General features: G+C 43.2%; 1 protein-coding gene across 4 annotated transcripts in view; it reads left to right on the top strand.

Moving 5' to 3' along the window:
* Positions 1-18,638, top strand: part of RABGAP1L (RAB GTPase activating protein 1 like) — a 430,423-nt gene that overhangs the window by 328,249 nt on the left and 83,536 nt on the right. The window contains exon 1 of one of the 4 annotated variants that reach the window (XM_056532032.1): positions 10,028-10,628. The exons of the other annotated variants lie outside the window; for them this stretch is intronic. Within the exon in view, the coding sequence (XP_056388007.1) occupies positions 10,458-10,628 (171 nt within the window). The 5' untranslated portion in view covers positions 10,028-10,457. Of the gene's footprint in view, positions 1-10,027; positions 10,629-18,638 lie in introns of those variants that run through there. 4 annotated transcript variants of the gene reach the window in all.

The following is an 18,638-nucleotide window of genomic DNA, read 5'->3' as shown; positions in this document are numbered from 1 at the left end:
GGAAATTTAAAAAAAGAAAAGAACTTCCTGTGGAACACACAGCAGCTGATAAGCACTGGAAGGATTAAGATTTTTAAATAGAAGTAATTTATAAATCTGTTTAACTTTCTGGCACCAGTTGATTTAGAAAAAAATGTCTTTCAGTGGAGTACCCCTTTAAGGGGTTAATCCTGATGTAATTAATTAGTGATGATTTGCGTTGTCTTTAACCATTTCTATATCCAGTTTGGTGCCTGATTCACCTTTAGGTATCATTCACAACAGCAGTTTTCCCAACCAGGGTACCCCTAGTTGTTGCAAAACTACAACTCCCAGCATGCCCGGACAGCCGTTGGCTGTCCGGGCATGCTGGGAGTTGTAGTTTTACATCAGCTGGGAGCCCCCTTGTTGGAAAAACACTGCTCTGCAAGATTTGCTGATCCCAATGTTGCATTAATGAATATAGTTTGATTTATTTATCATGTACCTACATGACTCCTGGTCTTAAATAAATTACAAATGCAAAGTATGGAAAACTTGGCCACCGCTTTCTCCTTATTCAGCAGTGTACCTTCCTGCATCAGTAAGTCCAATACTTAAAATTAGCTAAGTTACTTAAACAGCTTATTTGCTCATCTGGAGCCGCCAGACCCCAGGAGTGTTCCTTATTGCTATAACATACATCTGTGTGGTTGCTGGACTGCAGTATCTTCTGTCTTTAAAGGGGTTATCCAGGAAAAAAAATCTTTTTATACATATTAACTGGCTCCAGAAAGTTAAACAGATTTGTAAATTACTTCTATAAAAAAAAAAAAAAAAATCTTAATCCTTTCAGTACTTATGAGCTGATGAAGTTGGGTTGTTCTTTTCTGTCTAAGTGCTCTCTGATGACACGTGTCTCGGGAACCGCCCAGTTTAGAAGCAAATCCCCATAGCAAACCTCTTCTACTCTGTGCAGTTCCCGAAACAAGCAGAGATGTCAGCAGAGAGCACTGTTGCCAGACAGAAAACAACAACTCAACTTCAGCAGCTGATAATTATTGGAAGGATTAAGGTTTTTTAATAGAAGTAATTTACAAATCTGTTTAACTTTCTGGAGCCAGTTGATATATAAAAACATTTTTTTTTCCTGGAATAACCCTTTAACTGCTGAGGAACCATTTGTGAACCAATAGGATATTATATACCTAATAGTAAAAAATTGTAAAATACAAACTAACAAAAATTTTATTGGGCCCTTTTTTTTTTTTTTTTTTAATGAATAAAGCAACTGAACAGTCTGTCTACCACCAACCCCAGTGGAGTATATAAAATACTGGCACTCACCTCTCCTCTTTCCCAACTCTCTCATAGCCGCCCTTTGACATCACCCACTGTATTTACCTACCCCGCACAGGTTTTTAGCACAGTGTGTTAAGAGTCTTAGGCTATGTTCACACAGGGGAATGTGCACTCTGATAATTTCTGTGCGAACGTTCCACTGCCGGCGCTAAGACCGCTCAAAAATGCACCGTCTCATAGACAGCAATGCATTTCCGTGCAGAGTCTGCAGAAAGAATAGACATGTCTATTCTTTCTGCGGACACCAGAATTTCAATTTCCACGTCAGATGTTTCCGGCGCGGAAATTCTGCAATGTGAACAGCGCAGCAGAGTCCCATTGAAATCGATGCTGAGTTCTGTACAGAAATCCCATCGTTTTAAGATAGCCTTAAACTACCACTAGCTATACAGCAATGATATCATATGAAAAGTGACTGTCGCTTTAAAGTACTCAAGTGAAAAATGTATTTTTTATATCAACTGGCTCCAGAAAGTTATACAGATTTGTATATTACTTCTAATAAAAAAATCTTTATCCTACCAGTACTTATAAGCTGCTGTGTACTACAGAGGAATTTGTGTACTTCTTTTCTGTCTGACCACAATGCCCTCAGCTGCCACCTTTGTCCATGTCAGGAACTGTCCAGAGCAGGTGCAGATCCTTATAGCAAACCACTCCTGCTCTGGACAGCTCCTGACATGGACAGAGGTGGCAGCAGAGAGCACTGTGATCAGACAGAAAATAACTACACAACTTCCTCTGTAGCATACAGCAGCTCATAAGTACTGGAAGGATTAAGATTTTTTTTTATCTAAGTAATTTGCAAATCTCTTTATCTTTCTGGCACCAATTGATTTGAAAAAAAAAATGTTTTCCTTTGGAGTACCCCTTTAAATCCTGAATTAAAGAGGACTCATTAGCCTTCCTTATGTGGGTAGATTCATCAAGATCTGTGGAAAAGTTGACCAGATGCCCATAGTAACCAATCAGATTGCTTCTTGAGGCCTTTTCAAAAATGAAAGCAGCGATCTGATATAGGCAACTGATCAACTTTTCCTCTACACTGTTTTTGATGAATCTCCCCTTATTTGTATAAATTGGCAGCTGGTTGATACCATTCCCTTGCCAATAGGGGGTGCCGCTACAGACTGACACTGTTCGCAGTGATTCAGCTGTGTGAGTGTGAAGTGACATACCCCTTTGTCATTCACTGGTTGCATTGGTGTCTCAGCCAGTAATTGACTGAGCCGGCAGGTCCTGCACCGTGGAAGCAGGAAGTAGACTAAAGAACAGGGGACCGGATGGAGCCAAGCGGGAGCTGCGGGGACCAGGTCTAGGTAAGTATTGTTTTTTTTTTTGTCTATTTATTTTTTCCTGGCTCCAGCAAGATATGAGGTTTTGCAAAATGCCGTATAACCCCTTTAGGGTACGTTTACACAGGCGGATTTAATTGTGAGTTATCATCTGGTTTTCCATTGTTTTAGCCGCAGGAGAGTTTCTGCAGCGGATTACTTTGAAGTCAATATAAACCACTGCAGAATTTCAATCATGGCTCAAACCTGCAGCGGAAAACTTGCTGCAAAGTCTCAATTAAATCCGCTCATGTGAATGTACCCTTAGGGTATGTTCACACATATGGATTTTGCTGCTTATTTCCTACTGCTAATTTTTCTACCCATTAAAGGATCCAAGATTATAAAAAACAGATGAGGATATTTTTTCAAAAGCAGCACCACACCTATCCTTAGGTTATGTGTGATATTGCAGCCCAGTTCCATTGAAGTAAATATATCCAACTTGCAATACCACACACAACCTGATGACAGGTGTGGCACTGTTTCTGAAACAAAGCAGCTGTGTTTTTTTATTCATGGTTAACCCCTAAATAAAACAGCCCATTTTGGCCTTGAGGACACAGAAAAATGTTTGTTTTTTCCTCCTCACATTCTAAGAGCCATAACTCTTTTATTATTCTACCCACAGACCCATATATGGGCTTGGTTTTTTTTGCACAACCAATTGTACTTTGTTATGACAACTTCCATTTGCAATTTTGCAACCTTTGGGTGCAAGCAGGGATTTTTTGTGCAGTGCACTTTATTTTGTGGGTCAATACAATTAAAATAATATCCATGTTTATATGCTTTACTATTACTTTACTGCTTTAAAAAAAAAGAAAAAAAAAGGATGTTTAATTCTATCCTATTAATCCTATTCTGACTCCCTTTAAAGGGGTTATCCAGGAAAAAACTTATATATATATATATATATATATATATATATATATATATATATATAAATCAACTGGCTCCAGAAAGTTAAACAGATTTGTAAATTACTTCTATTAAAAAATCTTAATCCTTTCAGTACTTATGAGCTTCTGAAGTTAAGGTTGTTCTTTTCTGTCTAAGTGCTCTCTGATGACATGTGTCTCGGGAAACGCCCAGTTTAGAAGAGGTTTGCTATGGGGATTTTCTTCTAAACTGGGCGTTTCCCGAGACACGTGTCATCAGAGAGCACTTAGACAGAAAAGAACAACCTTAACTTCAGAAGCTCATAAGTACTGAAAGGATTAAGATTTTTTAATAGAAGTAATTTACAAATCTTTTTAACTTTCTGGAGCCAGTTGATATATTGATATATATATATAAAAAAAAAGGTTTCTCCTGGATAACCCCTTTAACTTTCTCATTTTTCTGTATACGGGGCTGCATGAGGGCTGATTTTTTTGCACCATGATCTGTAGTTTTTATCGGCAACACGTTTGCGTATACAGTATGTGACTTTTTGATCGCTTTTTATTTGTTTTTTACTGGCGTGTGATGTGACCGAAAATCACTGTGGTGTTTTTTTTTTTACGTTTACACCGTTCACCTTCAGGATCATTACATTTTAATAGTTCAGACATTCCCTCATGGGGCGATACCACATATGTTGATTTTATTATTTTTTTTTCATACGTAAAATATTTTTTTCTTTACATATTTTCAGTTTCCACAGGGGACTTTTTATAGCAATCTTTTGATTGCTAATTCTGTTCAGTTCTATGCATAGGCATAGCACTGATCAGTATCATCTGATCGGCCCTGGAGGCAGGTGAGCAGTCCTCCAGCCACCATTTTGACTCTTCGGACCCCGCGATTCCACTTCAGGTGGTCAGTTGAGTCTTTGTACGTTCCCTTAATACTTCAGATACCTTCTTTATTGATCACAGAATCTGAAGGGTTAATGGCGGCCATCGGTGTGATGTTCGCCATTGTGGTGGGTATCTAGCTGCTGCGATTTGTAGTTTTGCAACAGCTGGAGGCACGCTCGTTGGGCAACACTGGCTTAGAGTAAACATAATACAGAGGAGCTCAGCTATTGAATGTGAGTGCTGGGAGTAGATGCAATTTCCTGCTTCACCTCTCTTTAATAACCGACAAACGCTAAAGCAGCAAATTCACATTTAACTCTCAATGGACCAAATAACATTGCGGGGTTTTTGCACCTTAAATGCTATTGCATGATCATTTCATCTTCTGCCATCATGCTAGGCTAAGTCAATTTTGCTGTTATCCAGAGTGATTCCTGCAATCCCGCATTACGTGCTCCCCTTGTGCTCCCAGTCCAATGATCTCATTACTGAAGCTCCAAGGCACAGATACGACTATGAACCAGGAGTCTTCTTCTATGGCTGAAATCTAGGTTTTGTATGTCAGTGCACCGAGCTGAGCGGGACTGATAAATCACCGGTCTCTGCCTCTGGTAATTGCTCCCCAGGACAGTGTTTCCCAACCAGGGTGCCTCCAGCTGTTGCAAAACTACAACTCCCAGCATGCCTGGACAGCCTTCGGCTGTCCAGGCATGCTGGGAGTTGTAGTTTTGCAACAGCTGGAGGCGCCCTGGTTGGGAAACACTGTCCTAGGAAGCAGGAAACCTGGAAAAACATATACGTAAGGTCAATAAAGACCAAAATCTGCACTGTCATATCTGGTATGTTGTAACTAGAGATGAGCGAACTTACAGTAAATTCGATTCGTCACAAACTTCTCGGCTCGGCAGTTGATGACCTGCATAAATTAGTTCAGCTTTCAGGTGCCCCGGTGGGCTGGAAAAGGTGGATACAGTCCTAGGAGACTCTTTCCTAGGAATGTATCCACCTTTTCCAGCGCACCGGAGCACCTGAAGGCTGAACTAATTTACGCAGGATAAGTCATAAACTGCCGAGCCGAGAAGTTCGTGACGAATCGAATTTTACTGTAAGTTCGCTCATCTCTAGTTGTAACCACTAGGCTGGTAAATTGAAGGGGTTATCCAGGAAAAAACTTTTTTTTTTATATATCAACTGGCTCCAGAAAGTTAAACAGATTTGTAAATTACTTCTATTAAAAAAATCTTAATCCTTTCAATAATTATCAGCTGCTGAAGTTGAGTTGTTGTTTTGTGTCTGGCAACAGTGCTCTCTGCTGACATCGCTGCTTGTCTCGGGAACTGCACAGTAGAAGAGGTTTGCTATGGGGGTTTGCTTCTAAACTGGGCATTTCCCGAGACACGTGTCATCATAGAGCACTTAGACAGAAAAGAACAACTCAACTTCATCAGCTCATAAGTACTGAAAGGATTAAGATTTTTTAATAGAAGTAATTTTACAAATCTGTTTAACTTTCTGGAGCCAGTTGATATATATAAAAAAAAGTTTTTTCCAGGATAACCCCTTTAAATGGTAAGGCTAAGTTTACACCTGTATCGCATTTTCATGGTGTCTGGACTATTTTGTCCACCATTTTTGACAATACCTGTGATAGACGCACCTAAAGAAACCTTAGGGTATGTTCATGTAATGTCCCAGTACAGAACATAGTCCTGTACTACACTTAGGCCCTGTCATGTTGAGTCCCTCAGTGACCTGGGGGCTCTCCTGCAGTGTCTCTTCTTCTGTTGGTACAATGTTATTTATTGTAATAGGTATATAGTCAGTATGCTAATGTATAGACAGTATAAAGGACCTTTGGAGGACTAATGTAATTGTCTAAAGGACCTTTGAAATGTCACAGGTTATGTTTATGTTACCCAGGGAGTCAACAGCTTAACACATGACCCGCAGCTTGACCTATGGGCTTTTGGCTCACCTCCCCTTTATAAGGGGGTGGCCACTACAATTAGCTCTTTTCTCTCTCTCTCTCTCTCTCTCTCTCTGTCTCTCTGTCTCTCTGTCTCTCTCTGTCTCTCTCTGTCTCTCTCTGTCTCTCTCTGTCTCTCTCTCTCTGTCTCTGTCTCTGTCTCTCTCTGTCTCCTGTCACTGCCTACAGTCTAATCAAGCCTGAAGTCAATAATCTAAAGTCCATTACAAGTATAATTGCCAGCTGTGATGTCCTTCTGTGTTCCTGGCCACATCTCTGGGATCCTGGCTGAGCTGTAGAGACTATAACAACTGTCTTACCTCAGTAAAGCCTCCGTTAAACCATAACCTGGTCGTGGACTCTCATTTCACTGCCTAGCCATTGGGATAGCGGAGATATCGTTTGGGTGGTTCCCAAAAAACACTCTGGCGTCACGAACATTAGGGGTTAATAACTCCTTGCCCCTGGGGTTAATACCATCTGCCCCATCCACCTACACCGCTACACCCCGTGGCCCCGTCATTCACTGTGGCACACCACATTTACACGGCGGAATGTCCAAATGGAAAATTTCTGGGCAAACATTACACAGACAGCACGGGCCAGCAGAACATGCCGGTGCTAAGACCGCACAGAAATGCGCCATCTCCATAGACAGCAATGCATTTCGGAATGGATTCCATAGAAAGAATTGATGTGTATCTGGAATTGGAATTTCTGCAGCTGATGTTTCTTCTGCTAAAATTCCGCCTCATGCACAGTGCAGCAGAATCCCATAAAAAAAACTTTGGGACTGCTGCAACTGAATTTTTCTGCCTGTTTTGCTATGAAATTCCACCGTGTGTACGAGGCCACTGTGTGTACCGCGGTGTAAACCCAGCCTAAGTTTACTTCTCCATGCTGTTCATAGGGTGCAGCCACATGTAGGAAAATCAGCAACATATCTGAACCATATTGGGTTTGGCCACAGGTTTGCTTACATTTTTCTGTCTCATATTTACGGTGTAGACATATTTAGGGTACATTCACACGGGCTGATTGCCTGCGGAATTTACGTAGCGTATCTGCTGGGGAAAATCCGCAGTGGATTTTGCTATCCTTGACTTTAACGGGTCAGCTGAAAATCCGCAATAGGGGTGCGTTCCCACCTGGCGTATACGCAGCGCATTTCACGCTGTGCAAAATTTGTGGGAGCAGTGGGAAATACGCTGCGTATTCCTCGCTCACTATACATACAGGGCTTTCCGGCGGCAGCCCTATGTGTGCAGTGAGTGTTGGAGACAGAGCCGTGCGCCACAGTCACGCCGCCACACGGTCCCGCCTACAAAACTCACTACGCGCATAGGGCTGCCGCCGGAAAGCCCTGTGTTTATAGTGAGCGAGGAATACGCAGCGTTTTTCCTGCTGTTGCAAATTTTACGCAGCGCGAAAAACACTGCGTATACGCCAGGTGGGAACGCACCCTAGAAGCAGATTTTCCTTCTGACCCATTGATGGCAAATTCTGCAGGTAATCAGCCCTTGTGAACATACCCTTAAAGGAGAAACTTATCCCTTATCCACAGGTCCAACCACTGGGACCCTCTCGCGATCTCCTGCATGGGACCCCGGCTCCCCCACGCAGGGGGCGTGTCAACTCTCAAACGAAGCGGCGGCTGCTCCCCCCCCCCCCCCCCCCCCCTCCATGTATCTCTATGGGAAGGCTTCTGTAAAGGCAATAGATTTTGCTACAGAAAAGTACTTTACAAAAGTAAATGAGAATACAGGGGTAACTTTTTATTTTTTAAGAAGCATTAATTGCTCAAAAAAAACAATTGCAAACATGTCACACAAGAATGTGCAGCAGGAAACATGCTGCTAACTCACAATGAAATCCGCCCGTGTGAACGAGCCCATAAGATATAGTCACACACACAGATTTTACAAGAATTGCTTTGAAAAATCTGCAGTTGTGTGTCTGCAACTACGGATTTTACAAGTGTAAATACAAAGTGTATGCTGTGTGTGAAAATACACCCTAAAGCCATGTTCACATGGCCAAAACTATCCGGAATGCCCACCTGGAAAACATGGGCGGACATCGCACACGGTTGAATGTTCCGGCGAGCGTTTGGACTGCTCACCAGTGCATTTTTCAAGTGGAATACGCAAAAAGAATTGTCATGTCTATTCTTATGTGAACACCGAAATTGGGATTACGCATTGTGCACAGTGCATCAGAATCCCATTGAAATCTGCTGCAGCAGAAATTTCCGAGTGGAATATTCTCCTGGAATTCACTCAGAAATTCTGCTGTGTAAACAGGTTTTCACACAGGTTTTTCTCCAGTGTTTTTGCCACTGCAGTTTTTGAGCCAAAGTCAGAAGTGCATCCATGAGGAAGGAGAAATTTACCTTTTTTCTTTATATTTTCCATTTCTTTCCAATACACTTCAGGCTTTGGTTCAAAAACTGCAGTGCCAGTTATCCAAAAAACCTGTGTGGAAATCTAGCCTAAGCGTATGACCCATGCTGTATTTTGCTGCATATTTTCTGCAGCTGACTTTGCTACCCAGCAAAAAACAGCACATGTGGCCCTACCCTTAGGCTATGTTCACACAGCAGAATTCCAAAAATTCCGCTGCAGCAGAGTCCCAGCAGATTTTTATTGGATTTTGCAGCACTGTGCACACGGCAAAATTTCTGCGGCAGATATTTCTCCCTCGAAAATTCTGTTGTCCTCAGAAAGAATAGACATGTCAATGCATGCAGATTCCATTCTGAAATGCATTGCTGTAAATGAAATGGTGCATTTCCGAGTGGTCCTAGAGCCTGCCAAAACCATTAAACATGTGGAATGTCCGCCCGTGTTTTCTAAGTGCGTTTACGCGTACATGATCTGCTGCATGTTTGCTGCCTATTGACTTCAATTGGTAGAAAAATAAGCTGCAGAAAATGCAGCAGATCCTGTACGTGTGACTGTACCCTTATATGGGTTATGCCTTCAATAGGACTTCCTAAGCAGATTCATTTCACTTTTTACTTGATTGCAAACTCAAAGTATGACACTAGAGGGAGCCCTTGTATTATTTCACTTTTATGCCATGTCTGTGTCAGGGATATACCTAGTGCCCCCCCCAATGCCAACTCCCTACCCAAACCTAAAATCATCTGAAGACACTGTACAGCAGACCCATTATCATAGGCACTATCTACCACCAGGTAATTTTCCTTCGCACCACACCTTTTTATAATTCTGCTATAGAAATCTCTGTACTAGCATGGCATTGCAGGATTTTTTTTTTTCTAATTTGTTGATTTATTTTTTTTACTTAATATTATTATTTTTATTTTCAAGCAAAATGGATATAAAATTGTTGTGAGCCGCACTTCCTATAATAATAAAAAATAAAATAAGAAAAATCTGTGTCAATAACTCTGGGATATAAATAAGAGGTGAGGGCTGGGATGAGCGGAGACAGGGAAGGTAGAGAACAGGGTGGGGGTGATAAGGGATAGCGGGATTCCTATTGGTTTGTGATTACAACATCCTTTTGGAAGCATCCTCCCTCCTTCCGTGCTCATTCACCTCCCTTTTACTCCCTCCTTCATTACTGATTCATGATGAGAGGCTGTAGCAGCAGCGTCTGTAGATGCAGTGATCTCATCGCTCGCTCCTGCAGCTCCAGCCAAGCACACACATACAGAAGCCGGGCCCTGATCTCTCCCCTTCATTCCCTGCCGGCTCCATCCCATCAGTCCGCCTTTTTAGGGATGCCGCTGTCTTTTATTTCTACATTAGTCGTGCCTTTACACTTATCATAGAGACACACACACACACACACACACACACGGGCATAGATCTATCCACACGTATGTCATGCTACGTAATGGATGTCTGCTTGTGTACCTCCTAAGGATACTTCCATGTGCGGCCAGGCTGAGTGGCATCACCACCTCCTAGATGTCCAGCACTGACATTCTGTATGCAACGCAAGGCCAGTTCGCTTGCTGGCATTCCTTCTTAAGCTTGATAAAAGTGTTTGGGGTGGGGGTTTTCCTTTAAGGACTCCCCCATGGAGGAAAGGATTCCTCCTTTTGTCTCACCAGCCCCCAAGCTTTCCCCTCCTGTCAAAAAGTCCCAGGACGTTCAGGATGAGAAGAGCAACTTTGTCAACGAGTACGCAAGTCGCGTCCTGGAGCTTCTGGGCATGGGGCATCGTTTGTTTGTACCCCGACTTCTGGCGGTGAGAGACTTGTTGCATCGTCATCTTAAAAAAAAAAATATATATATATATTTATTTTTATTTTTTGTTTTGCCCTGGGGGAAGCAGGGTCTGCATGTTTCCATTCTGCATGACTTTATTGTATGTCACCAGCCTTGTCTGTGCACTCTTCTGCGTTCCAGACCGTGACCCAACCCTGTCAAGTGTCTGTCCTCTCCAACTGTTGCACGCATCGTGCCTGATATGGCACAAATACTCATTTGGAATGGTTTAGGCTATGTATTTAGAGGAATATGAAGGCCTAGAGCTATGGTCTCCAAACTGTGGACCTCCAGATGCTGCAAAACTACAACTCCCAGCATGCCCGGACAGCCGTTGGCTGTCCGGGCATGCTGGGAGTTGTAGTTTTGCAGCATCTGGAGGTCCACAGTTTGGAGACCAAGGGCCTATGGGGTTGTTTTTAACTGGTTCAAGAATCCAGAAATGTGTTATATCTGCATATATAAGCCTGACCTAATACTCAATGGGAACGATCTATCTTAAATACAGCCATTAGGATCTCCCGAAAGAAGAGAGAAACCTAAGTGGCCCTGTTATGATTCATTCATTGGCCTTCGTTGGCTGGCACTCATGTGCTAATGCAGAGATTCCCACATCATGGGCCTTTGGGTTCCTGAGGACAAGTGCCGCCCTTAACGTTACCCATGACAGATGCTTCATCAAGAATCATTGCCTTTTATTCAGTATATATATATATATATATATATATATATATATATATATATTAAGAGAATTGTATTAAATTCAGAAACCTGAAACAAGTAGGTTGAGGGAAAAGTAACGTGTTTCCTGTGGCTCTATCTGTTGGAAAACTACAACTCCCATTATGCCCTGGCAGCTGAAGGCCAACAACTGTTAGAGTATAATGGGAGTTGTAGTTTGAGAATAGTTGGAGCGCCACAGGTTGAAGAACACTGCTGTAAGGGATGAAGAGGATGAGGTGCTCCTTTCGTTGATTTTATGTACAGTGGTCCCAATAATCTCGTACCAAGTAGCGCCATGAATGCCAGGCTACAGGAAATAAATGTAATCATGGTGTCTGTAGGTCTTATCAACAATCACCAGTTCTGGCAGCCTGAATGGTCACAGTGGCTGTCGATAGGTATTGACTTGGCATTACTAAAGACTTGATAACAACCCAGTTGACATAGTACAGTCGTCCCTCAAGTTACAATGTGATTTGGTTCAAGGATGACCATTGCACGTTAAGACCATAACTCTATGGAAACCTTGTACAGTGATCCCTCAACTTACAATGGCCTCAACATACAATAGTTTCAACATACAATGGTCTTTTCTGGACCATCGGAAGTTGAAACCAGACTCAACATACAACGCTACGGACAGTCCAGATCTGTGAAACGTGTCAATGGCCGGAAGAACCGACCAATCAAAATGGGCATTCACTGGTAAAACCCCTGTATTACTGAAGCGTATGCACTGACTGATGTCTGGTAGCGCCCCCTACAATACAGGGAGGTATTACATGTTCTGTACACTTTACCTGTACCGGGGTTAGCTGCTCCTTTGGACACCAGGTGAGGGCGACTCCATTACTTTTTTTACTTACAGGACCCTGAAGAAGCTCCTGTCCTCTACATAGACCAGTGTTTCCCAAGCAGGGTGGCCCCAGCTGTTGCAAAACTACAACTCCCAGCATGCCCGGACAGCCTTTGGCTGTCCAGGCATGCTGGGAGCTGTAGTGTTGCAACAGCTGGAGGCTCCCTACTTGGGAAACACTGACATAGACAGTGATTTACAGCTTCCAGCAGATCTTTCTTACTTTTATATGTAAGGATTTGCTTTATCTGTATTAGTTATCTACTTATTTTTCTTTAATTCTCACTTTTTCCTATTTTTGGATGACATTTTGGTGCCTTTAGAACCAATTACCAGGTTTCCATAGAGTTCTGGTCTCAACATACAATGGTTTCAAAATACAATGGTCGTCCTAGAACCAATTAATATTGTAACTTGGGGGAACACTGTAATTGGTTCTGAAGCCCGGAAAATGTCAACCAAAAAATAGGAAAAAGTGAGAATTAAAGAAAAATAAGTAGATAACTAATATAGATAAAGCAAGTCCTTACATATAAAAGTAAGAAAGATCTGCTGGGAGCTGTAGTCACTGTCTATGTAGAGGACAGGAGCTGCTTCAGGGTCCTGTACAGTACACGCAATGTCCTAAAAAAGTAACATGGAGCTGCCTAGAAACCGGACCATTGTAACTAGAAACCGTACTCAACATACAATGTACAGACAGTCCAGATCTGCGAAACGTGTCAATGGCTGGAAGAACGGACCAATTAGAATGGGCATTCACTGGTAAAACCCCTGTATTACTGAAGCGCATGCACTGAATTCCTGTCTGGTAGCGCCCTCTACAGTACAGGGAGGTATTACATGTTCTGTACTATTCTTTACCCTGGCACAGGTAAAGAATAGTACAGTACATGTAATACCTCCCTGTACTGTAGGGGGCGCTACCAGACAGACAGATTGTGCATACACTTCAGTAATACAGGGGTTTTACCAGTAAATGCCCATTCTGATTGGTCCGTTCTTTCAGCCATTGACACGTTTCACAGATCTGGACTGTCCCTAGCATTGTATGTTGTGTACGGTTTCTAGTTACAATGGTCCAGAAAAGATAATTTGATGTTAAAAGTATTGTAACCGGAGGCCGAATGGCCACTGTACAAGATGCAGTAGGTGTTTTGGGGAAAAGAACCCGTGGGGGGTTTCCCTTAAAGGGTTATCACCATCTTGTGATATTTAGGCCATGTCATCACTTTCTGATGGGTGAGGGTCTGACCTCTGGGACCTCTTCATTGGGAAGCAGTTCTGTTGTGGGCCCCTTTTTTTAGTATTATTATTATTATTTTTTACTAAAGCACAGCCTTGTTCCAGTAAATGGAGCCCAATTCAGTCCCCTACACAACAGGTGCCCAGGAGCGTCATTGTGCAAGGAAAAGTTAGAAAAGGGATGGGAATTAGATTCTTAAGATCGCTGAACATCCCAGAGATTAGACCCCTTCCTATCATAAAGAGTTGGCATAACCTGTAAGAAGCCCATGGAGGTTAGTATTCCTTCTTTTGCCTAAGCAGCCCCCGCCTTTTCCTCTTCTCTTAACAACTCACAGGGCCCCATGGAGCCTTCCTGAATGACTGTAGTAGATGACCAGGGAATTGTACAACTTGTATTATCTGGTCTAGAGAATGGTTTGGTGCTATGTAGAGTGCAAAAGGTTCTTTCCACTGTATAATAAGTATTTCTCCACATAGTTTATTTGTGCACACTGAGATTTCCAACAATATCGGTTTTATGTGCTAAAATATGGGGGGGGGGGGGGGGATGCTAATGTCTTATAATAATGAATGCGAATGAGATAGGACGTGTTGAAGGTGGTGCGTTCCCCATTAGATGCTCCAACCACAGAGATAGGATACCGTGAACCCATCAACCATTTGGCTTATCAGTAAATGAATGGACCCAATTTCATGCTGCTTGGCCTTAGGCTGCGTTCACATGTAGTGTTTTGGTCAGTATTTGTAGGTAAAACAGGAGTGGGTCCAAAATACAAGGATTTGTCAGCTTTCTTGATCTGTTCTAGTAAATACTTGCATTCTTCCTTTTTCTTGTTACTCCTCTTGGAAATGTACGAGTTGACTATTACTGTGCATTATTGTGCATTACTATTTCCTTTGAAGCTGATCCTGTCCTGTCAGTGTTGGTAGTGTCAGACTACTTACTGATAAATCCAAATTACAAGGGAAATGGTAATGGTCAATATGTTAGTTCATTAGCTGGAAGAATAACAGAGGAACAACACAGAGCAGAGAGCATTTTTATTGACTAAATTATTATATCCAGAGATCTGACAGGTCCTCTAGAATCCTGGGAGCACAGAGTTTCGATGGTTAACATTGTTAGCTTGCAGCTCTGGGGGTACTCTGGTGTCTTCCAGTACTCCAAAACATACTCATAGTACAGAGGGGTACTTCATTACTTTAAAACTAATCCCAAATCTGCAGGATCTCCAGAACTCCCTATGCACAGAATGGCGAGTCAGCACACACTCCATGCATTCTCTATGAGAGCGCCGGATGTGTATGAGCACCGTACAGTGGTCCATCAAGTTAAAATATTAATTTTACAACTCCGGGCATGCTGGGAGTTGTAGTTTTGCAACAGCTGGGGGGACCCTGCTTGGGAAACACTGGTCTATAAAGAAGACAGGAGCTTCTTCAGGGTCCTGTACATTACACAGTGTCCTAAAAAGTAACATGGAGCCGCCCTCACCTGGTGTCCAAAGGAGCAGCTAACCCTGGCACAGGTAAAGAGTAGTACAGAACATGTTGTACCTCCCTGTACTGTAGGGGGCGCTACCAGACACCAATCAGTGCATATACAGTGACCCCTCGACTTATGATGGCCTCGACATATGATCATTTCAACATATGATGGCCTCTCAGAGCCCATCGTATGTTGAAGGCAGCCTCGACATATGATGCTGCTGTGTGTAGGGGCCATCATACAAACAGCTATCTGACAGCGCTGACAACTTCAGCAACTGACAGATAGTTGTTTAATGTGCCCCGTGTGCCCCGTTCTGCCTCCTGTTACTCACATGCTGTCCTGCTAACTCACGCAGGCTTCCACTGTGAGCTCCATGTAAGCCCCCCCCCCAGTGCAGCCAATAGCCTATAGCATCTTGCTGCAGGCATCCAATGAGCTGCTGGCTGCCCTCCCCTTCCTTTCCTATAGAGCTGTAGTCGGCAGGATCGTAATGAAGGACATTCTGTCCCCCCTGAAGGTATTTAAAGAACTGTACAGTACTGTATGCAATGTCCCACATCACATACAATACATATACACACTATACACCCCATACATCAATGTTTCCCTATCAGTGTGCCTCCAGCTGTTGCAAAACTATAACTCCCAGCATGCCCAGACAGTCAATGGCTGTACATGCATGCTGGGAGTTGTAGTTGTGCAACAGCTGGAGGCACCCTGGTTTGTTAAACAGTCCCCATACACTCCACATACAATGGTCATCCCAGAACCAATTGGCAGTTTCCCATAGAGATATGTTTTCAACATACAATGGTTCCAAGGCCCCAGAACCAATTACCATTTCTACATAGACATATGTACTCGACGTATGATGGTTTCAACATATGATGGTTCTCCTGGAACCAATTAATATCATATGTTGAGGGACCACTGTACTTCAGTAATACAGGTGTTTTACCAGTAAATTGCCCATTCTGATTGGTCGGTTCTTCCAGTCATTGACACATTTCACAGATCTGCACTGTCCATAGCATTGTATGTTGAGTCTGGTTTCAACTTACAATGGTCCAGAAAAGACCATTGTATGTTGAAACTATTGTATGTTGAGGTCATTGTAAGTTGAGGGATCACTGTACTTTGGTATCTGCAGTGCTCCTATAGACAGTGCATGTGTCAACTCCATGCACAGGAAAAGACAGAGCCTAGATCTGGAGATCGCAGATGTGACTGTGACATGCAGGCCCGCCTTCAAACCTTACTGCACACACAGGGCTGCAGCGTGGTAGCCCTCTGTGTCTGCTTCTAGCAGAATCCACAGCAGATTTCCTGCTGCCAAGTGGATTTCCCACAACATGAAATACACAACACCACAACATTGCACTACATGTCCCCTTATCCTAAAAGTAGTGGCGTACCCCTTCAGGACCAAGGACTATATTTATGACCTCTAAGAGGGAGGGGTATATGAAGCACGCTCAATATCTGAGCGAGCTTTATACCTGGTGAGTTCTAGCTGCTGTTAGCAGCCAGGACTCACCGAGAATGCGTGATTGTTGATGCCGGCATTAACTCTTAAGTTGCGGGGATCAAAGTTGATCGCTGAATCTTAAAGTGTAAAAAATGTAGGTGCTGGTGGCATAAGAAAGCTGATTGGGACCTACTGCGCAATCGAATAAATATTTTTTCTTTTTTTTTTCTTTGTGGTAGATTTCGGGATAGAATGAGTAATGTAATTAAAAGGTACAATAGTTCTTGTATACAACAAGCCCTCACATGGCCCTGTAGATGGAAAACTGAAAGACTTATGGTGAAAATAAAAATTGATCAGGTCGTGAAAGGGTTCATTTGGAATGGGCCAAATTTTGCTGATTGATGCAGAAGGAAAGGTGGTCTCATAATGCGCTATGTAGAAGGCCGCAGGGAAGAAGTGCGGGAATATAAGATACAAGCGATGACACGCTCAGGTTATAATGGATATTGTGGAGTGAAGGGCTGTGGGAAAGAAAAGAAGGATGAAAGGAGAATGGATATGCTATTTCTGGGTCTGCTGTTCACACACGTCACAGAAAAGTAGAAATCCAGAGTTTCTTAGAGTAATGCTTGTGTGCCATATACTGAGATTAGAGATGAGCGAATTTACAGTAAATTCGATTCGTCACGAACTTCTCGGCTCGGCAGTTGATGACTTTTCCTGCATAAATTAGTTCAGCTTTCAGGTGCTCCTGTGGGCTGGAAAAGGTGGATACAGTCCTAGGAGACTCTTTCCTAGGACTGTATCCACCTTTTCCAGCCCACCGGAGCACCTGAAAGCTGAACTAATTTATGCAGGATAAGTCATCAACTGCCGAGCCGAGAAATTTGTGACGAATTGAATTTACTGTAAGTTCGCTCATCTCTAACTGAGATATATGTGTGTAAAGGTTTTAAAGGAGTACTCCGGAGCTAACCTTTTATGGGGGAATTGGAGCATGGTGCAAAGTTATATAACATTCTAATATACTCACGTTTTCCATATGGTTTTCTTCCCGGTCTTCTCCTCGCTTTTCTCTCCATCCGGAAGCTGGGTCTTCTGATGACGCTCGACCTGTATTTCTTCTTGATCCGCCGCCATCTTTGCTCGGTGACTCATCGCTCCCATGAGTCACTGCGGCCTGCGCCCGCCTCCCCGCCCGGAGTCGGCTACTCCCCCAAAGTTAATTTATTCTGCGCATGCGCAGTACTACGCAAATAGCATAGGGCTAACGTTAGGCTCCTATCGCTGCCTACGTTAGCCCTACGCTATTTGCGTAGTGCTGCGGCATTCTTGTGACACCGCTAGTGCAGTGTTTCCCAACCAGGGTGCCTCCAGCTGTTGCGAAACTACAACTCCCAGCATGCCCGGACAGCCGAAGGCTGTCCGGGCATGCTGGAAGTTGTAGTTTTGCAACAGCTGGAGGCACCCTGGTTGGGAAACACTGCACTAGAGGGCACATGGATCAGTGGGCTAGTGGGCACATGGATGGGGGGATCAGTGGGCTAGTGGGCACATGGATGGGGGGATCAGTGGGCTAGTGGGCACATGGATGGAGGGATCAGTGGGCTAGTGGGCACATGGAGAGGGCTGATGAGCTGGGAGGGGGATAATGGGAGGAGATAACCACAAGGGAAGGAGCTGTGGGTGTCACTTTATTATAATTTATTATAATTTCCTGGGGGTGGGGGGAGAGGAGGGGGAGAGAGCAGCAGCTAACAGGAAGCTGGCGCAGGGAGTCATGGGAAATGTAGTCTTTATGACATGGCTGCTTACTGCTACAGGTGGCAATTACAAGAGAATGGCTGGGCCAAATTTGACAAATGAGGTATCGTTGGAAAGGTCTTTGAAAAATGTAAGTACCAGTGTCTCGGGAACCGCCCAGTTTAGAAGCAAATCCCCACAGCAAACCTCTTCTAAACTGGGCGGTTCCCGAGACACGTGTCATCAGAGAGCACTTAGACAGAAAAGAACAACCTTAACTTCAGAAGCTCATAAGTACTGAAAGGATTAAGATTTTTTAATAGAAGTAATTTACAAATCTGTTTAACTCTCTGGAGCCAGTTGATTTATATAAAAAAGTTTTTTCCTGGAATACCCCTTTAATTCTTATAAAAAACAGCACCACATCCCTCCTGTGGTTGTGTGTGATATTACAGCT

This window comes from Hyla sarda, chromosome 7, assembly GCF_029499605.1.
Source record: "Hyla sarda isolate aHylSar1 chromosome 7, aHylSar1.hap1, whole genome shotgun sequence".
NCBI lineage: Eukaryota > Metazoa > Chordata > Amphibia > Anura > Hylidae > Hyla > Hyla sarda.
This window is presented reverse-complemented; position numbering and strand designations above follow the sequence as displayed.